The sequence below is a fragment of the Equus caballus genome, chromosome 9 (genome assembly GCF_041296265.1).
Source record: "Equus caballus isolate H_3958 breed thoroughbred chromosome 9, TB-T2T, whole genome shotgun sequence".
Lineage (NCBI taxonomy): Eukaryota > Metazoa > Chordata > Mammalia > Perissodactyla > Equidae > Equus > Equus caballus.
In genome coordinates this window covers 30,244,271-30,267,048 of record NC_091692.1, presented here as the reverse complement: position 1 = coordinate 30,267,048, position 22,778 = coordinate 30,244,271, and the positions used below count along the sequence as shown (strand labels likewise).

The 22,778-nt window shown below is 37.4% G+C and overlaps 1 protein-coding gene across 9 annotated transcripts in view; it reads right to left on the bottom strand.

Moving 5' to 3' along the window:
• Positions 1 to 22,778, bottom strand: part of ATP6V1H (ATPase H+ transporting V1 subunit H) — a 129,726-nt gene that overhangs the window by 84,326 nt on the left and 22,622 nt on the right. For 5 of the 9 annotated variants that reach the window (XR_011421596.1, XR_011421595.1, XM_005613165.4 and 2 more), the window contains exons 6-9: positions 21,800 to 21,904; positions 18,605 to 18,658; positions 5,805 to 5,902; positions 766 to 958 (exon numbers count right to left, since the gene is read on the bottom strand). Coding sequence is in view for 6 of the 9 variants with exons in the window: in XM_005613165.4 (XP_005613222.1) it covers positions 766 to 958; positions 5,805 to 5,902; positions 18,605 to 18,658; positions 21,800 to 21,904 (450 nt within the window). In the remaining 3 variants the exon portion in view is untranslated. The remainder of the gene's footprint in view (positions 1 to 765; positions 959 to 5,804; positions 5,903 to 18,604; positions 18,659 to 21,799; positions 21,905 to 22,778) is intronic. The other 4 variants (XR_011421597.1, XM_005613167.4, XM_070222259.1 and 1 more) reach the window with 1 other exon arrangement.

Genomic DNA, 22,778 nt, shown 5'->3' with positions numbered 1-22,778 from the left:
TGCAGAAGGTGACTTAGATAATCACCAAAATTCTAATATCCTAATAAAATAACTTTACAGCTCAAAATAATTACAGATCTTTATATTGCCTCAGAAATATACTGCTAGTCAGTAGATCCAGAATCTGAAATACAACACTACACTAACATAAGGGCTCCTTAAGAGAAGAACTTCAGTAACAGTCTCTTGGAACACACTACAACAAAAAGGGACTTCCGCTAACTGAACGAAATACAATTATATCTCCTTCCACACATTCTGTAAATCATACATTTCATCCACTTAAATGATTTCCTCCCCCCGGTCCTACTCCCCCAGGCCATAAATACAGATTAGTGATATTTGATTCTGTTCAGCAAGACTTCACAGTTTCATAACTACATAGTGAACAAGCAACTTTTTCTCACCTGCTAAAAAGCCCTCAAATATACTCCACAGTGAAAATGCCTCACGCGCACACACACACACACCATTAAAAAACTCCACAAGGGGCTGGCCCCGTGGCCGAGTGGTTAAGTTGGCGCGCTCCGCTGCAGGCGGCCCAGTGTTTCGTTGGTTCGAATCCTGGGCGCGGACATGGCACTGCTCATCAAACCACGCTGAGGCAGCGTCCCACATGACACAACTAGAAGGACCCACAACGAAGAATATACAACTATGTACTGGGGGGCTTTGGGGAGAAAAAGGAAAAAAAAAAATAAAATCTTAAAAAAAAAAAAATAGTATTAAAAAAAAAAAAAAAAAAAAACTCCACAAAACACTTACACGGAATGCTGCAAGAATGATTCTTGTCACTTTCTCTTTGACAGATTCTTGAAGGATATCAGACAGAACGGGAATGATATTATAGCGCCGCAGGTGTTCACACATTTGAGGACTGAATGCCAGGAGCCATATTGAAAAAATCATTTGATACTGGAGTTGAAAGCCACACTTGTTACTCAAAACTCCCATTATGCTGAAAAGGAACACACGTTAAGAAAACATTTAACATGTATGACAGTGCAACAAGAAAGAAATAACTGATTATTCTTTTTACACTAATAGAACAAGTCTTTCTGAATTATGTTCTCAGTTTCTTTTCCACAAGAAATAACAAGCAAGCTAGATCCCTACTCATAAAGGGCCATTTCCAGCACAGTTTCACTTAAGTATCTTGCGAAAAGTCACAGGACTTCAGCAAGCAGCAGCATTTGCTGCAGGGAAGCAATGAGAAAGGGAACCAGACAGGCAATGAGGCAGAGGGAGTGTAAGAGGAATCTGACAGACACTGAAGAGGGTAAAATCAACAGGACTTGGTCACACAATGGATGTACACCTTGATGAAGTCAGATGTTATATGAAGATTTTGAGTCTGGATGATCAAAAGCATCAGTTATAGCTTTAAAGATATTTAACAAACTCAGAGAAAAGAAGGATAGGTTTGGAAAAAACCTATAATGAGTCTGGCACAGCCAATCATTGAATTTGGGGGTTAGAACCTGAGAAGCTCCTAGTTCAGCCTCCCATTTTACTGATAAGGAAACTGGGAAAGCTATATGCAAATAAAACTGGTTACACCAAGGAAGAGCACCGAGGAAATTTCCCCGGGGAATGCCTACATTCAAACAACAGAAGACAGAAACCATCAATTAGACCATTAAAAATTACCAGAGGGGTAGAGGAGTCTCAAAACCCACAGAACATACGACGCAAAGAGTAAAGCCTAATGCAAACTACAGACCTTAATTAATAAGACTATATCAATATTGGTGCATTAATTGAAAAAAATGTACCACACTAATGTAAGATGTTAATAACAGGGAAACTATGGCAGGGCAGGTGTATATGGAACTCTCTAGACTTTCAATTTTTCTGTAGACCTAAAACTGCTCTAAAAAATAAAAGTCTATTAATAAAAATAAATTTTTAAATCTAATTTTACAATCTATAACTACTAACTTAGTGGAAGGCTTGTATTTGTGCCATTTCTCCATTTTTGTGATTTATACACAGTTATAAATTTGCTGAATTACCTTTAATTTTTTCATTCATGATTTCTCCTTTAAGTCTTTTCTATTTTGGGTTGTTATGTAAGACTTGCTTTTATTTAATACTGATGCCATTATTTCAACAGCTGTAAAATCATGTAATTTTATACTATGAATATTCTAGTACCTGGTTTTCTTTCGCTCTCTGATTGTTCCAGGTACTAAGGTAAGCCTTCTGCACTTTGCTTTGTGATGCTGTGGCTGAGACTTGAAGCCACAATTCTGCTTTACGAGCTGGCTCTGCCAATAGGAGGTGCTTGAGGCTGACTGCAAGGATGGAGGAAGAAGGGACTTTCTCCTGCTGGCTTCCTGGTCCTGTAAGCATCACTCCGGCAACATTTCTTTGCCCCAGCAGCACCGTTCTTTCCCATGGCATTAGCTGAATTCATTTTGCAACAAGCTTCACTGCAACCCTCAGAGACACCAGCACCAGGGGTCTGGGCCCCTGACCTGTGAGACACTTCCTCTGAGCTCAGGGACACAAGCCCCAGATGAGCAGTACTCCCCCCTCTATGGTCTGTATTTCAGTCTCACGCAGCCCCTCCTTGAAGCATGTAATTTAGTAATTTTAGTAATTCCAACTTTCGTACCTTTGCTCCCCAGCTTTAGGGTAGTACTGCACTTGCTACCTCTCTGACATTTGAGAGTCCTTTTGTTTGTTTCCAGAAACCTAGTTAACACATTTATACCTAGTTAAAAGCTCTTCATATTAAATTATCTCTGTTTAAATAAAAATTTTCAAATAACCAGAGAGGGTAAGGAACGCTCAGAGCCAATACACTGTTGCTGAAACCAAGACAGAAAGGCTTTGAAAGAAGGAGTGGTCAACACTGATGAACACTGTAGAGAAGTTTAAGAGTTTCAAATTTGAATAAATTGAATAGTTAATATTGCTTACTGTCCTCCAAAACACTAAGTGCCAGTAATTAGAACAGCAGTATTTGGTTAGCCTCCGTATAGCATTAGGGTCCACGGGGCCAAATTTTAGTATTTGAGTTTATTTATTTTATTTTTTTAAGATTTTATTTTTTCCTTTTTCTCCCCAAAGCTCCCCGGTACATAGTTGTATATTCTTAGTTGTGGGTCGTTCTAGTTGTAGCATGTGGGACGCCGCCTCAGCATGGCCTGATGAGCAGTACCATGTCCGCGCCCAGGATTCGAACTGACGAAACACTGGGCCACCTGTGCGAACTTAACCACTCCGCCATGGGGCCGGCCCCATTGGAGTTTATTTTTTGAGCAATTATAACTACTTGTAAAAACTGCTGTTTGATGACTTTCATTCTCTCTTACAGGTCTTCTAAAGAACAAAAAAAAAATCTACTTTTTGTATAATAGAATAAAATTCAATTTATTTTACAATTTCCATACAGGCCTATTAGACCCATTTATGAAACTAAGATACATCATGGGATCTTAGTGATTTTATGTTACCTATAATTTGAAGAATTACACTATTTCATCATCCTAGATATTATTCCATCATTACTCATTCATTATTTCCAACTATGCTAAAAAAAACTAAAGACTAAAATTATAAGCAAATTAGAGAATGATGGAATCTACTAGGAAGACAATATAATAGTAAAATAATTATCTTTTCTTATTGTATTGCCCAAAGTATTGCATCATTCTTTAAGAAGGTAAAAAGACTGGAAATACCATCTTTGTAGTCTACCTTTTGATTTCTGTGCAGAAGAGAGTTAACATTACAGTCCTGTGACAGCTATCCTTAGAAAGGTCTGCTTGCAAAGCTGGCCCTTGGCTGGTTTCTGGAAACTTGACCAGTAAACAGTTCCCTACACTGACACAAAGCTGTTCCTAAATGATAAGGATGGCTCAAATGGATTGATAAAGAAGCCTCAAACCGATTCCTCTAAACTCAGCCTGTGTCTTTGCCCTCATGATCCAGCTGTGTATCCCCCACTCTGTCTCTGAAATAAATCTCAGCCATGAGAACAACTACATGCTGAGTCTCCGGTGTCCTGCTGAGTCTCCCAACACAGTGTGAACACAGCTGAGAATTCAGAACTTTTTATTTTCCACCCATAATGGCAATTACCTGAAGAAGGTGTTTCAGATTTACTAGATGAACCAGAAGTTGAAAGCAAAGAGATAGACAGCATTCTATTCTGTAATAACGATGGTGAAACTGGTAACATAAGTAAAATCAACTGTGAGTCTTCAGATGACTATATCATAAATGTATTTTCTGAAACTAAAGAATCAATGAGTGAGCAATATATTTCTAAGGACAAAAAGGAAATACGGTATTCTCAGCTGGTTAGCCACTCAACATGAAAGATTTCAATACAATATTTTGCAACAAAAACCTCGACCATCCCATTTTGCTAAAAGAACATGCGATGATTTTCTTTCATCTTTTATGATGTTTGTGCATCAAAATTCACTTACTACAAAAAGGTTTGCTATGTAAAAACATTAAAATTTCTAATGGTTGTTTTTCAACATCTCTTTATTCTTAATTCTATTAACTATTCATAAAATGACTAAATAAATATATATATATATATATATTTTTTTTTTTTTTTGAGGAAGATTAGCCCTGAGCTAACTGCTGCCAATCCTCCTCTTTTCACTGAGGAAGACTGGTCCTGAGCTAACATCCATGCCCATCTTCCTCTACTTTATATGTGGGATGCCTACCACAGCATGGCGTGCCAAGTGGTGCCATGTCCGCACCCGGGATCCTAACCAGGGAACCCCGGGCCACCGAAACGGAACATGCGCACTTAACTGCTGCTCCACTGGGCCAGCCCCTAAACATATATTTTACAAAGGGTCCAGATAGCAAATCGTGATGACTATTTTTCCTAACATATGGAGGGTTAAATAAGTATAAACAGATTGAAATTTTGCATACTAATACAAGATTACTAATTTATTGAGTTAATGGTTATTAATTCATGACAATTCAAATAAAATTCCTAAGAACACCAATTTGCAGAAGTAACCTACCCAGAGAAATTGCATGCAAATACTGGCTGAGAAGATCTAAGCTATTTGGTCCCTTTGGCAGGAATATCCCTACCCTGGAGCTGGATGTGTCAGCCTAATAGGGTCTGATGATACAGCAGCAAGATCATTTAACCAAGTCCTCTTCATGCGAAGCCTTGCTCGCCAAGCAACCTTCTGTTGATAAACTAGCTTCCTGTATAGATTTTCCAACAAAGAAATGATGTCTTCACTAACTGAAAAGAGTATTTAGTTTCAAGGCAGTGAGATCACTCATTATGAATAAATAAATTGGCCTTCTGGTAGTAAAAGAGGATTTCCTTTGTTTTGGGGTTTGGGGGGCTGTTTGTACAAATACATTTGTTAACCTGAGAAGGCAGCTCCTCAAAGTTTCTGGACCTGCAAATTAGGACCCCACAAAGAATGGGCTAATTACATAGCTTAACAAAAAATGGTTTATATTCACTCTTCTCTGGATAAGACCTTTTCTCGTTGATTTTTGCCTGCATTTACTACAAGATATTTTTATAATTGTTTTTCTGAGTATGTAGAATTTGTTCTATCAAGCATTAGGCTTTTAGGAGTCCTTAACCTCTTATAATAGCACAGAGGAAGTGAGGGAAAGGGGAAACATTCCATTTGGCAGTTATACTTCTATAAAGGTCAGCATAATCCATTGTTAAATAGACATAAAAAAAAGAAATACTTCTTTTAGGTAATTAAATGTATTAATTTCTTTGAAAATGTCAAGGAGAGATACTATTAAACGTTTTCCACGAAAAGTAAAAGGGCACTCACCAGTTTACCCCATCCGCTTCTACCCAGGCAAAGCGGTACTCATTGACCCGAAGCATCAGCTGCAGACACCCAGCAACACACTGCACATACTGAGAGCTCTACATGAGAAGAAGCACAAGGTTTTAAAGCTGGAAAGCATTTAAAGCCATGAGATCACACATATATGAAAAGTCTGGATTTTTTACACTAGAGTTTCTTATCATCAGAACATCCAAAAGTCCCTAATATTTTTTCAAAAGTCAATCTTCATTTCTTCTTTTCTATCTCTTAGAAATGAAGCTGATTTTCTCTGCCAAATTAAACATCACAGTTCAAGACTATTTAACACACACAGTTAGAGATATCAAAGAACAAACTAATTATATAGACAGAATACTGCTCTTCATAAGTACCGAAATGTCAAAGAACAACAATAAAATTAAAAAGAGAAAAGTGTATGCTTTGAGACAGGCCTGTATTTTAATGATTTGGGGCAAGTTACTGAAGCTGTCCAATACTCAGTTTCCTTATCCTTAATGAGAATAGCACCCCCAAGCACCCCGAAGGAGTATTGTCATGATTTAGTAAAATAATTCATTTAGCATACAGCTAGACAGTTTGTTAACAATAAATGGGAACTTTAAAAAAACTATAGAGCATATAAAAAGCCTAACTAAACACTTGAAAAAGACTCTCTGATTTTTTAAAATATCAGTTCAATAGCACTATCTTAGAGAAATTGTGGTTAAATCTGAAACTTGAAATAAGCAGGAATAATATCCCCAGGAGGCAGGAGGCTCCTCCATTTTAGCAAAGCTGGTAGCAACACCTGGCGTGGGCTCTTCTCTAAATATTTACCATGAGCCTTACATCTATAAGAAATGCAAAGACAAGAGGAAATTTCCTTAGCCTTAAAGAACATGCAAACAAAAAAAGAAAGAGAAAAAAGGAGAATCACAGATGTTATACAAATTCACAAAACCTAATATAAATGACGCTACTAAGCTCTACATTTTAATTTAAACAAAATTTGTTAAAAATCTAACACTTCAAAGAAATTCCAGGCACTCAAATACAAACTCAATGATATAAGTACATCTGGTGGGACAATCAAAAGTTATCAAGAAAAGGTTATCTCATATTTTACCTAGAAAGTAGTGAACATAGTTGCCCAAAAGCACAATATATCCAGTAATGTAATTTGCCTGAAAACTCAAAACATTAGCAGAAATTAATGACAAAAAAATAGTGAATTTTCAGCTCTAAAACAATCTTCCATAATGGGAAAAAATAGTATTTTTCCAACTAAGTCAGCAGGGAATAATGTTTTGTGAAAGAGGAATTCCATCTTTGCTGTTTAGAGAGAGAGCCTAATGTTTCCACATATAGTGAAAAAAAGGTAACTTAGGGCACTCTCTCCTCTTCCATTTATCAATTCCCTCTCAGTGCAAAAATTTCTTGTTTCACTGTCTTTTTTTCCTGTGTCCATTTACCATACTATGTTGAAATACATGAAACATTTCAAATATGGATTCTTTGTTGTTATTTATAGTGTCAGGATTCACATCAAAAATGAACATATAAGGACCAGCCTGGTGGGGCAGCGGATAAGTTCACACGTTCTGCTTCGGCAACCCGGGGTTCGCCGGTTCAGATCCCAAGTGCAGACCTATGCACTGCTTATCAAGGCATGCTGTGGCAGGCGTCCCACATAAAATAGAGGAAGATGGGCACAGATGTTAGCTCAGGGCCAATCTTCCTCAGCAAAAATAGGAAGATTGGCGGCAGACATTAGCTCAGAGCTAAACTTCCTCAAAAAAAAAAAATGAGCATATAAAAGATTCTGGTTCTAAAACTGTACTCCTTCCTACTATAGACTATGAGGCAGTCCAAATACCACTCCAAAAATTACTTTCCAAGTACACAGTGAAGGTAATACTGGTAAACAATTCAATTATTGCTTTCAATTAAACAAAGTAAATTGTATCACTTCCTTATCTTTTACTTACATTGTTCTTCCTCTCAATACATGAAGGTTTCTTGAAAGAATTATTGCCAAATTTTTAGCTCTCTTATATTTTATCACCCCACTATCATGGCAAATGCTAGGATTACCAGTAACCTGAAATTGCCAGTTCCAATAGTTACTTTCACCTGAGAATCAGACCTCTATCTCCAACTAGTTACTGGAAAGCTCTTTCCCCATTCTCCTCTCCATCTGAATTGACTCACCTGCTCCAAGTCTTAGATCAAAGTTAACTCCTCCACCATGAAAAAAAGGCACCTAGTATAGCATAATGGTTAAGAACAAAGGCTCTGGAACCAGCCTGCCACACTCAGCCATTTACGAGCTATGTAACCTTGAATGAGCTACAAACTGGGGATAACACGACAAATCCCATGGGGTGTGCGGATAATTTCATTAGTTAATGTATGAAAGAGTTTTCAATGGTGCCTCTTATATGATATTCAACAAATGTTTGCTGCTGCATCTACTACTATATTCTGATTTCTTCAGATGGAATTAACCACTTCCATGGTGCCACATATAACTCTCTATTCTTGCCCTTTGTGTGTGTATGTGTATATCAATCATCCCCATTAGACCAGAGAGCAAAAGATGAGTCTTTTTAAAATGTTAACAGCTAAGCAGAGTCCCTGGTAAATAAGAGAACTTTTAAAATGTGTGTTTGCTAAATAAATAATTGAATATTCATTTGACAAATAGAAATGGCAAGCAAGAGGATATACTGGAGTATATGAGGAAGCCATTTGGTGTAAACCCAATTCAGCCTGACCTTGTTTTTCCAAAAGGGCCTGACCGTGGCCGTTGAGCAGGCACTGTATATCTGCTTTAGACATTCCCTATGGCAAGAACAAAGGCCCTTGAGATAAAGGCGCAACTTCCCTCCCCCTCCCAACATTGGCATTTCCTTAAGGATTAAGCATCTTTCCTTAGGCTAGGAACTGACTGCTGCGCTCACCTGTGACCACCCAGCTCGAGAAAATAGACATGCCTCCTGCTACGCCCTCTGAGATAGCAGACCCACTACCTGCTGTGTCCATCAAGCACTGTGCCGACAGGGCAATCTTGTGACTATTGTGGGAGGGACATTTCAATCATATGTAAAGCACCCTGTTTGTGGGTATATAACCACTCTGTATACCTCACATCTTTGGTGCCCTTTACTTCCTTCAGGAAGAAAGGCCCTGGGCCATGGTCCTCAGATTTTAGCTCAGAATAAACTCACCCAAATTTTCATTTATAGATTGGTTGCAGACTATTTTCGTCGACACATTCCACTTGGTCCTATTTTTTTCCTATTTTGCCATTTGGCTTTAGAAGAAAAAAAGTAGAACCTGCAATTTTAAGATATATTTCATCCAAGCAAAGTCATTTTTGTTTCTGCCTAGCAAGACATTGTTTAAAAAAAAAAAGGACAAGAGATATGGAAGCCCCCCCAAATTCCATATTATCATTTCTCTTAAACTGACTTCCATGATAATAATATAGAACTGTACTACTACCCTCCATATTATACAATGCAAACACCAAGCCTTCTTTTTCTTTTTGCTAGAATTTCCTATTCTACTAACAGACATTATGACATTTGAAAAGTATTCTTGAAATAGGTATAATTGCTTATAGAAAATCCTGAAATCTCACAAAATTTCAAAGAAAGGCAAAATGAACAAGAACTGAAAGGCAGAGAAATAGTCTGTCTTACAGGACAACAGCAAGAACCACCAAACTGATGAGGTAGTATTTGAGGTGAACATTGCTCCCTCCAAAGAGAAATGTCACAAGAAAGAATCAAAAAAGGAAGAGAATCACTGTGCCTTCCCTCAGAACTGTACCAGAGCCTTGCCTGTCCCAGGTGACCTCTCCCTGAGTCTCCCTGACTCCTATGCTCAGAACTCTCAAGGAGGGTGCCTTTATGATCAGCTTCTGGGTGTTAAGAACAGTTATAAACTAGAAGTATGACTTGACAAGTAGCACGGAGCGTTATTAATATTTGGGTACATGATTTTTATTGCCCTGAATTTTACATGAGATGCTTTGGACACATTTATGACAAAATACCCAATCAGCATAGAACAGCATAAAATAAAGCCACTCTCATCACCCCTCAGTACCACTCCTAAGATATAACCACTATTAGTAGATTTCTGTGTAACACTGCAGAAATTTTCCATGTCTTTTTTTGGAAAATACAAATGAGATTATACTGTAACTTTCATTCGTAATTTTCTTTTTTCATTTAATAAATGTTATACATAGTGATCTATCGCATTGTCAACAACTTAAATAAAGATTTTAAATCCATGGTGCCCTCAATTTTTAAGGATTCCTTAATTCAACAATGTTTATTAGGTTGGTTATATTATCAGGTATGCAGAAGGGACTCCCCTTTATTTTCAAATATATGGTACTTAGATTAGAATCCAACCAAAGATGAAGCAGCCCATTTGTCCTTTCAGTGCTAGGAACCTGCCTGACAGCTACCACCTTAGATTGCCTGCACTGTCAGAAACTATTCTCAGTTCTCAACTAGTTCCCAAAAAGGCTATCCAAACCTGTACTCAATATCATCAACGAATATTTATTGAGTGTCTACTATGTGCAAGACATAGTTCATGCACCAGGCACACAACTATGAACAAAAGAGAGCTCAGTCCCTACTATCAGGGAGCTTTGTCTAATGCAGGAAGAGGAAATGAACATAAAGCGCAAGTAAATTATAGAGCATAACAGAGCCTGACAAGTTGCATGCAGTAAAATTAACATAAGAAAGGGAAGTAGGAAATGCAGAGAGGGAGACAAAGGCCCTCTATTAAACAGGATCTTTGGGGAGGGCCTCACTGCTGAGAGGACAAATACAGAACCCTGAGGAAGGAAGAAAGCAAGCCATGTGGCAATGGAGGGGAAAAGAGCTTACGCTGAAGGAAGGCAGATGGATTTAATGGATCAGGTCATTTCAAAATACACAGTAAGGTGCCACGCACATGCAAATACTACCGTGTTTCCCATGGCTGCTCTTTACCATGTGACTCCTCTTCTCAATAGTCTTCAGTGACTTCCCATTGCGAAGAAAAATATTTGAAATCCTAAGTGATGTCAAAGGCCTTGCACGCTCTGGGCCTGCCTGCCTGTCCCATCTCCCCACTCTCGCCATGCCTGCATTCCCCCTCTGCCCTGGCTCTCCACACACACTTCCCTCTACCTGAGGCGCAGGCCTCATCCCTCCACTGTCTCAGGAAAGCCTGAATGAACCTGGCCCCAGATGAGATCCTCTCATTGTACACTCAGAAGACTGTGATTCTCTGTTACAAGTGTTGCCACAAGTGTACTAAGATAACAGAAGTGTGTAATAATTGTGTAATGCTGTCCTCCCCCAACACAATGCAGCCCTATGCAGGCAGGAGTCATGCCTACCTTGTTGAGCGATATATGCTTTCAGCACCATGCCCTGTACTTATCAGGCACTCAATAAATATTTCTTGAATGAATGAACAAAAAGAAACACAAACAAACTTCAATATGTTACACTAGTTCCAAATGAATGGGGCTCTAATAGATAAGATTCAATATTAAAAGTGTGACCAAAATTTTTATACTGATAATACTTAATACTGCAGAAATACATATAACATAGCACTAATATCCTACTCCTTTTTCAAGCCAAGACTAAATCTGTTTGGTAATTATGGATCTTACATAAATTAAAAACAAAATACTAGTCAATTAAGTCATCTCAATTTGAGAACTAATATAAATTGCTAATAAATTTTGGCTGCACCTTATGTCATCCTATTTTACTAGAAAATATTTATAGTAAAAGAACTCATTTAGCCAGATTAATAGTTCCATTTAAATTGCTAAAGTAATTCATTTAGGTGGTGACAAAAAATGACCTATATTTGGACTGACAACAAAAATACATCACACAAAACAATGTCTGACTCATTTGTATTGTTTCCTGAATACTATTTGTTTAAACGTCATTTAACCACAGTTCTTTGATGTAAAGTTTTTCTGTTTTTTTCAATAATAAAAATGGATCTTTTAACCCTCACAACTAACCAAAAAACTGTCAAAAAAGAAAAAAAGAACGTTTTTTATAAAGACAATTTATTAATATGTATTTTTCAAAGTACCTTCAAACAGAAAATTAAAATTAAAAATAAAAGGGAAATATTATGATATCCATTTTTTCAGATGAGGAATCCAAGGCTTAAAAAGCTGATATAATTTGTTGAAATTAAAATAGTGAATTAATCTTGGACTGGCACCAGGAGTCCACTCTCTTCATGTCAAGCTAGAGTTCTTTGTGCGCCAGACATCCTGGGCTGAGAACCAGCCACAATACACACTCATTGCAGCAAAGCTCACCAGTAGACAAAAACTACCTTTACTCCTCAACACATTTAAGAGAATACCATTTAGATAAATTTTCCAATGTTGTTGAAAATGCAAACTCTCCTACATTATGGTGGAATAATCACATCACAGGGAAAATCGCAACTGAAAGAATTCACTTTCCTGGTGAATATGGTCTCAGAGATCCACATTCTGCAGAAATACAAAGAATTCAAGAACTGAGAAATCAGGGACCAGCCTGGTGGCACAGTGGTTAAGTTCACACGCTCCACTTCAGCCCAGGGTTCACAGGTTCGGATTCTGGGCATGGACCTACACACTGCTCATCAAGCCACACTGTGGCAGTATCCCACATACAAAAATAGAGGAAGACTGACACAGATGTTAGCTCAGGGGCAATCTTCCTCATCGAAAAAAAGAACTGAGGAATTATAAAGTCAGCAACAAAAGAGAAGCATAAAAACGTCAGTGATATTGTACCAAAGTAAAACTAATGTTATAAAAATGTTTACAAATTTTCAATATTCATCTCCACAATGCTGGAATTTAAGTACAAACTAAATGAGAAAGACTAAAGATAAAATTCACCTAAATTTTGGAATCATGGGCGCTTGAAAAAACAAGTCTGCACTGCAGGAAAGAGCATCTGTCCCATAGACGGTGAAAACGCACAGTACAGAGATATCAGGGAAGCACAAAGTTGAGCTTTTCAAACACAAAATTGACTAAAATAAATTCCAGAACCCAGTTTTACATGAAATGGAGGATTGCTGATTAATAGTCGCAAAAGCATTTAACGTTTCACAGCTATCAAATGAATCTTTCCTTATAGAAGTAAAAAGTGAGTGTGCACAAACGTATGTGTGATTTTTGCTTCCATCATAGACGTTCACTTTAAAAAATAACAAGACAATACCAAGTAGCATTAGAGAACTTGAACAACTGGAATTCTCATACTTTATTGATGGATACATAAATCAGTTTAAAAACTGATGGGCAATATCTACTAAAACTAAATTTACGTATACCCTATAACCCAGGAATTCCATTCTAGAATTCAGTGCTCCTGATGTAAGTGATTATATCCACCCAAAGTTATATACAAGAATGTTCAAGCAAGATTATTAACAGTGGCCAAAAACTAGAAGTAACCCAAATATCCACCAATAAGAGAATGGGTAATATTCATTTACTAGATTACTACATAGCAATAAAAAGAATGAATTACTGTTAAATGCAGTATGAATGAATCTCACACAATACTGTGCAAGAGAATTCAGACACATAGGCGTTCCTACTGTATATGATTCCACTTACGTGGAGTTCAAGATGAGGCAAAACAAGTCTTTGGTAAGAGATGCCATAATAATGATAACCTTTGTGGGAGTTGAGGTGAAGGAAAGTATTGAGAAGGAGGACACATGACTATAAATTCATTCAGCTGAACATTTAAAATTTGTGTACTTTATGTAAGTTATGACATGAAGGAAAAAAAGACTAAAGAAAGGAAGAGAGGGAGGAAGGAAGAAAGGTTTTTACAATCAGAAGCTTTGCCAAATTATCTGGTAAATCACTTAAACTCTTCAAAATTTTCTCATCAATAAAGGAAAATAACACCAGCCCTACCAAATTAAAAAAAAAAAAATCTGCTACTAAAATCTAAACTCAAATCATAAAGCACAAACAATTGTAAGGTGTACTATTGTTATTATTATTATCTCATATTCAGGAACTGAAATACATATAGCCCAAGAATTCTCTTGAAGTGGGCTTATTAAAAGAGATCCTCTAGCCAATACTCATAAAATACCTAGATTAAATTAATACCTAAATAACCTAAGATAATTTAGTTTTAGACTTGTCTTACCACAAAAGTAATTTCACTATTAACTTATAAATTTATAAATCTCCTTCAAGTATTCCTTTCAATCTAATTTGCTTAGTCATATAATTCAATTGCATGACTACTGGGAGTCTTTACTACAAGGGAAAATTACTGTGGACCTGAGAAAATAGGATTTACTTTATAAATTATGGCTTTGTATACAACTTCCAAGAACACATCTAATGCATAATGTTAGTAGCTTATTGTTACCAGTGCTAAACTTTGAAAATGATCTGTAAAAGAAAGTCTTGTACTGAAATTTATCATTTAATTTTCCTTTGCATTGCCAGAATATACCTGCAGGCAATCCTTACAAAAATCTGATCAGAAAAACAAAACTAATAGATTCTTATCCTTCCTCCTTTTCTTAACATTCATTCTGTGCCTATATTTTAATGATCTCCAAAGTTTAAAATGTACTAATTTTGTAATAAAAAGATAAAAGGAAATTGAACGATAAAAATCATTTAAGAATTACCTTAGGTAAATAGCAATGCTCTTGAAACTTGCACAAAGACATGTAATTGACTGAATTACTTTTGAGTCCTCACAGACTTTCCAGCTCACCAGCTACAGCAGACTCCAGTTAAATAACAGGCCTGAACTATATAATTATATATCAGCCCACTCATTTCTGCTCCTGGGGCAGCACTTTTGATGTACTTATCACAAAGTAGTAAGGAACTAAATCATTAAAGTATTCCACTTCTTCTGGAAGACTGGAAAGTGCCACATAACTATAGCATTAAATTAAAAACAAAGCCAAGGCAGTAAAACTAACCTCATATTAACACGGATATTAGAACGTCACAGAAAATAATTTATGGAATCTGACAAAAAGCCAAATAGGCTAACGCTTTTCTTTTATTCTAAAATGCTAAAACATGGATGAATCTTGAGAACATTAATGAAATGTTTTGCTAAATGAAATGCTAAATGAAAGAAGCCAGTCACGGACAACCACATATTATATGATTCATTCATATGAAATGGTCAGAAAAGGCAAATTCTGAGACAACATAGATTAGTGGTTGCCAGAGGTTGGGAACAGGCAGCAGGGATGGTGAATGACTGGTAATGTGTACAGGGTTTCTTTTTGAAGTGTTAAAAATGGTATAAAATTAGATTATGGTAATGGTTGCACAGCTCTGTAAATAGTCTAAAACCTACTGAACTGTAAATGGATGGATTTTATGGTATATGAAATATATTTCGATAAACCTATAAAAAAAAACTAAGGGGCTGGCCCCATGGCCGAGTGGTTTGGTTCGCACGCTCCACTGCAGGCGGCCCAGTGTTTCGTTGGTTCAGGTCCCGGGCGCGGACATGGCACTGCTCATCGGGCCACACTGGGGCAGCGTCCCACATGCCACAACTGGAGGGACCCACAACGAAGAATATACAGCTATGTACTGGGGGGCTTTGGAGAGAAAAAGGAAAAAAAAATAAAATCTTTAAAAAAAAAAGGGGCCGGCTCTGTGGCTGAGTGGTTAAGTTCGCACGCTCTGCTGTGGGGGCCCAGGGTTTGGATCCTGGACACGGACATGGCACCGCTCATCAGGCCATGTTGAGGCGGCATCCCACATCCCACAACTAGAAGGACCGGCAACTAAGATATACAACTGTGTACAGGGGGATTTGGGGAGATAAAGCAGAAAAAAAAAAAAATCGGCAACAGTTGTTAGCCCAGGTGCCAATCCTTAAAAAAAGAAAAAACTAAATAAAACTGAAAATTCACAAGTGCAAGTGTTCAACAGCCACATGTAGCTAATGGCTACCAGGACAGACAGTATAGATATACAGAACATTTCCATCATCATGGAAAGCTCCATAGGACAGAACTGCTCCAGAACATTAAATGCAAGATAAAATAAGCAACAGGAGAGCCTGCCAACTTAAGCTACTTACTGTCAGTGAAACAACGTTCATCCAGCAATAACTAATGCTGGACTGGATCTACAACAAAAATAACCAAAGAACAGGACACGGTCAAGTGCAAGAGCTAGGAGTTCACCTTGTTCCCCTACACATATGTAAAAACAAAGCTGAGCAGAGGAAAAAGAAACCAAAGAAAGAAACAAAAAATCCCCAGATTCTTTCTAAATCCTCCAAAGTTCGTGAGAGAGCACAGTATTCCTCTTTTTGAAAGGGCATCAGCACAAGAATCAACTTCCAAGGCTGTGCAGCTTCCTTAGAAGAACAGAAGGTTGATAATTCACATTTGACAGCCAGTAAAGAAAGGAACAGTTTAAGGTAAACCCACATAACTCGATGTCATTTATTATTTTCATATTTAGGCAGACAATGTAATGCATTTTAAGGAAATTCCATTTGTGTAATGTCATTTAAATAAAAATGCTTGTAATGATCCACTCATAACATATTATGATGTTTCCACAGCCATTTTAAAAGTTAAGCCTGTCGGATCATGTTTATTTCTCAGTTTGCAGTGTAAAACTTTTGTTTGTTTTATACTGACATCCAGTGGCAATACCATGTAATGCAGTTTACCAAACTGCTTTTCTATGCTCTCTGAAAACCTTTAGGTTTTAAAATCCTTTAGGGATTTTAAGATACAATATCAATATTTCTAAGTCTGAGTAGGCTATGCAACTTTGGGAATGCCTAAAGATCCAATCCCAGTTCAGTTGCCTCAACAGTAATTCTCTTAATAAGCAATTCATTTCTTTGGGGTTTTTGCCACTCATTAGCTGTATCACCTTGGGCAAGCTGGTGTGCCTTTCTGCTTGGGCTCATTGCTTTTATTCATAAAATATGGCTCATAGTAAGACTGCTGTTAAGGAGGGAGTGTGAATATTCAAGGAGATGTAAATGGAAAAAGAGCAAAACAGTGCCAGGCACAGGGTAAGTGCTCAATAAATATGAGTTACCAATTCAGATTCCCCTATTAAAATATAAGTATCAGAGGGACGGCAAACATCCTACTCTCAACTTACTAAAGTCTGCTTTCCAAGTTATTAGCCATCTGAAAAAGTAACAACCCTCAGGAAGAGACAGAAAGTATGTTCAGGTTTGAAGGGCATTAAAGGGAATAGGGTGGGAAACCAAAGGCCATCTGTCCCTCACTCACAATTACCCCAGATGCACATTCTGTTTTGATTGTGTATGTATGAGTCTACCAGATAAACCACTCTAACTAACGCACCGCCAATTCAATTAATCAGTTTCGCTTTTCCAATACAGTGGACAGAAGGGAGCAAAATAAGAATGTCATGTCACCAGAGCTTGCACCTCATTATGCAAGTTTTAATAACTTACAAACACTTTAACAACCAGTTAATTAAGTTTATAAAACGTATGATTCTGAAAATATCTTTTAAAAAATTTACCAATAAGTCAAATATAAGAAATAAACAATTTTTCAAAATGTCAAACTGGTAGAAACTCAAGTCACATAAAATAAACATTCCTAGTTTAAACATCCGCTTATGGTTGAGTATCTAGACCCCTAAGCCACCACCTCCTTCCCCTACTGGGTCCCAAGATAGCTCATCTAGTTCTACACGCCTTGTTTTGACTACATTTCAGAAGACTAATAGCCATTTTCTAGCCTAACACAGTTTGTCAATTCCTCCAACCGATGCCTCAAGAGAAGCCTGGCTCTTGGCTTTGAAAATGAGTTCTGCTGCCATCTAGATTCAGGGCATACAGACAGGTATGTTCCATGCAGATTATGGAGGTACTGGTAACCAATACAGACATTAAATGGATTCTACAGAGCTTCATTTAGGTGTGCTGCAGGCAGGTTGTAGACACTATCCTCTAACTATGCTTTCCAGTTTCCCAGAGATATTTCCAACAAATGAAGCTAGATGCACCTCACCTACATTTCTTTTTTTGTTCCCTTTCTCTCAACTGGCTCCAATCATGACAACCTTTACTTGTCCAAACTTACTGTTAGTTCTTGAGCTATTTAACAAAGTTAAACTATTCTCAAATGGGCAAGATAAATCTAAGAAAGGAACTTGGGGAGACATGATTAGTTTTAACCTTTAATCTTTCAGTCCGACAAAAATGTGGGGAGAAACTGACCAAAAAAGGGAGGGGGGTGTTTCTGGCCACCAAGTAGCCCCACATAAAGCCTTGAGCAACACAGTGCAAGCAATGAGTTTTAGCACCATCAGGTAACCGAACTGTTTTCAACTGCCTGACACAGTATTCATGTATCTGTTAGACAGATAGTAGTTTATCAAACTGAAGCTTAGAGAGTAACTTGGTGATTATTTGCTCCAGTTGTACACCTGAATTCAGACTTTTGCTTTGATTCTCAGCTCTGAGACAAAGTGGCCGGGATGAAGAGCAACAGGGGAGAGCAAGGCTCATGCCTACCAAGAGAAAAAGTCATCACTGCGGACCACATCTATTCATACATAGTTTGTACAATACCATTAACCTCACTGGAGGTGATACCAAATCCACGGATTTACATTTGGGGAACTTGTAAACATCTCCAAAGTTTTAAAGGTCTATTACTCAAAATAACTTATTTTCAGGGTATTAGGAGGCCAGTGAATTAAGAAGGAATGTACTTACATCACTTGAAGAGACTGTTCCTGTTTCAACAGCAACACCGCTACCACGCAGTTTCTATTACAAAATAAATAACTTATTACTTAGTTTTGTTTTTAACTTTATCCTAATTTATCAGCCTACGAAAGGGAGCTAAGCAAATTTTATAATTTTTTTCCTAATCCTACTTAATGGAGTATCATCAATTAATAAAAAGCATAGGGATGATATGAAATATTCTAAATATCATTACACTCTTCCAGATATTATCTTAATCAATAAATTATTAAAAATGGAACAATAATAAACTGAATACTAAGCTCCAGTTACATTTCATAAGTGAGGCTGGTGCAACTATCCAAGTCTCAGGATTTACTTACTGCATTGTTTCTCCAATAAGATGACTGTCTTACATGGAACCATCTACACTATATTCTGCGACAAAGCTTTTGAAATAGGTGCCTGAGGATGGGAAGATACTACATGGAACTTAAAATTTGGTTACCCATAACAATGCTAACAAGTTACAATTAAAATCAAAATCTCACGTGTTCTATAGAAATGACCAAAGAAAATTTAAGATAGAAAGTCAGAGGCTGAATATGCAAGAGAAAAGTGATAAAGAATTTCTGAAAGGAAATTTTTATTCTGTTTTTTTCAATAGCTATTATCTAAGTGTCAGGCATGAGCCCCTATAACCCAAGTACAACACTTTAACTATCAAAAAAGGCTCCTAAATGTCACTCCAAGTCAAAGAACAAAAGATTCAAACTTGCAGCTAACTTGGACTTTTGAAAGTTTATTTTCATTAGAATCACAGAATTGTGGTCCTTTTTCTAAGGGAGAAAATATTTATGACAGAGAAAAGGAGACCGGAAATTCCAGATACAGCGCTATCATGTGACGTTTAAGCAAAGTAGCAAATAAAATCCCAAATAATCCTCTGTTTCATTCTTTAACAAGAAGTCTGTGATTTAATCCTGATAAAAGGCTATGGAAGAAAGTGTCTTCCCACAGCGAGACAGACAGTGCAATCCAGAGCCCAGCAGAAGCAGTGACCCAACTCCGAGAAGCAAAGCCAGACTGGGCCTGGGCACCCTGAAAAGATATCCTGTGTCAGAAGAACCTCAAAGCAGAAATGCCATACCATAGCTAAACAAAGCCAAAGACTCAGTGATCAAAAGGGCACTAGAAAGGTAGAGAAAAGTCCTTAAGAGCATTTATCTAACATCAAGAAGCTCAATTCTAATGACCACTGTTCTAGACACTGAAATATTCACCTTCACTAGTGATGACAGAAATATTGCCCCCAACTGCTGGACAAGGTTACGACCATAGTCAATCATTCCCAAAGCGACAAATCACATGTGAGGCACAATATAAATGTTATTCCTATGAGGAAAAGTCTAAGATGAAACAACCCAAAACGTTAGTGGCAAACTACAAGTATAAAATCTTTCCTACCAATTTTCACGGTATGAATCCAGCTACAACAGAGCCTCATTACCACTATACAATAAAGCTAACACTAAAGCAGAATGAAATTTGTTCAAAGGAAGAACTAATTTCGAAACAGAAAAGAAAAGGGGATGTTACCTATTTAACTAAGCATTTGATCCTAAATGATACACATTTAGAAATCTAAAATCTCATCTTCACACACCTGTTTTTCATGTTCTAGATATCCTGATTCTGAAATATCTCACAAACTCAGTAAAATATGCAAATTTGTGGCACTTATAAAAATACTTTTAAAACCTAAGCCAAAAAGTGTTAAAATTTATGCTATTGATAAAAAAAATAATTTTGCTCAAGATACACCAAAATGTCCTTATCCAAATATAAAAGGCAATTAGGCTTCCCCCACAAACACAGGCAATAAGACAAAAAAATAAATCTAAGTAGAAATGTCATGTGTCTCTCTTATGCTTCAAATTAAAATCTATTTACATAACAAAGTCATCTGAAATCTAAATTACAACTTTCCAAAAATGTATTTCAAGTAGACATTTATTTGTAATCTAACATTGACAACACAGTAACTACCAATATTACTTCTCCTGGTCCCATTCCTCCATGTCACCCCCATCCCACACCAAAATCTCAGTCTCTTCTACCCTTTCTCCCCCAGAATACTCTTCTCCCACCCACCTTCACTTCACTCCTTTTCTGAAGGTCATTCCCACCAAGTCTCCCTCTTACTACCTAATACTTAGTCACTGGAAGCCTAAAAGAAACAAACACTCCACTGGGCTATCATAAACGTCCAGTCTTTTGCCCTGTTCTAGGGAACCATGAAGACAAAAACAGAAATCTTGCCATCTTTCCAACCATTAAACCAGCAAGCTATTTTCCTCCATGGAGAAGCAGAGCTAAAGAGGCCTGAAAGCGACCAAAAAGACCAACAAGCAGGCTTCATATTTAACCTTAAGCCTAAATGTTCAATCCCACAATGATACAGCAAAATCCTTAGAAGGAGCCACTATGTGACACAGTTATCCCACAGCTGGACTCGCAGCTCCAGGCTTACCTAGGGGCACCTAGAAGCCTGGTACAGACTCTTGGCCAAAATAAGGATAAATGGCTTGACCAATAATCTATAATGTGCTGTTTTCAGTTTGAAACTCCTCTGACAGCAGCTAACGCCATTTTGTTTATTGGTGTAACTGGTTAGAAAGTGAGGTCTGGTTATGTGACCAGAAGGGCATAAAAGATCCCACTGGAAACTTTTGGAGCCCCCAAAACCAAAATTTCTCACACAAATCTCAGTGGTTCAGAGTCCCAAGGCAGACACGGGAGCTACACCTCCAAGTGTCTGAGCACTGAAGCCTGCCTGCACTCCGTGCCCTGCCGCAGCGCTCCTGTCCCTTTCTCGTAGGGCTGACACGAGTCTGCTCTTCGGAGTTGTGCGGTTCCTTTCAATTCTCCAACCTATGTGATCCTGGCAGCCACATGGAAGGAAGACACTCCCTGCCCACTGAAAAGCATGAATGGAAAATCCCAAATGGCAGAAAGACAGAAAGGTTTGAGTTGAAGCCAGCAAAGAGAGAAAAAGTGAAGCGCATTATCATACCTAAAAGTAGTTTGGTTATTTATCAAGTGCAAAATGGCGTTACTTTAATGTAACTTTTTTTGTAATTTCACATAATCACCATAAATAGCTCAAGAGAACATGGCTGTTATATTCGTTTCAAAGACACTAAAAGAAATGTCTTTTACCTGTGAACTCAGTTGAGTTTTTATCCAATTGAAATAGTAATTTAAGTCACTGCCTTCCATCAATTCTTTTCCCCAAGCTGCTAACTTGGCAATAATTCTTGCTGCCTGAAAAATAAGAAATACATTTGAATACTACATTGATCCTAAAAATCACATCACATACCTTAAAAACCAGGACTTGTAATCATTTTACTGCATGATTTTTTAACACTCAACTCCTCCAAAAATAATAGTTTACATTTCATTTTTCAAGACATATTTTGAAATACGGTCAAAATGCATTTTTAAACATTTCAATTAAAGTGAGATAAATTAGTTGTGTTTTAAGAATTTCATGACATTCCCTTATCATTTTGAGTTTCAAAAGTTAAGATTAGGGGGCTGGCCCGGTGGTGTAGTGATTAAGTTCATGCACTCTGCTTTGGTAACCCAGGATGCACGGGTTCAGATCCCAGGCGCAGACCTACACACTGCTCCTCAAGCCATGCTGTGGTGGCGTCCCACATATAAAATAGAGGAAGACTGGTACAGATGTTAGCTCAGTGACAATCTTGCTCAACAGAAAGAAAAGTAAGATTGAGATTCATCGTAAGACCAGCAAAAAACAAAAGAAGACAAAAATCTTTCTTAGAGGCAGACTTTTACTTGCCAGAGTTCTGAGCAATCTCCACAATAAACTACCAGCCACTACCTCACTCACTCCCAGCCCCTTGACAGTTCTCACACTTAAAAATCTGTATCTTGGTATAAAATATATCTTGGTTATTAAATAGCCATCTCTCTCGATATGAACAAATACCCTTTTCTCCTCAAAGATTTCTCAATTTTCTTCAAGCTGTAAAACTAATGAGTTTTTTTATTAAATAGGCAGTATAAGTATACATATATCAAATCATCACACTGTACACTTTAAATACCTTACAATTTTATTTGTCAATTATACCTAATAAATCTGGACAAATATATATACACACACACA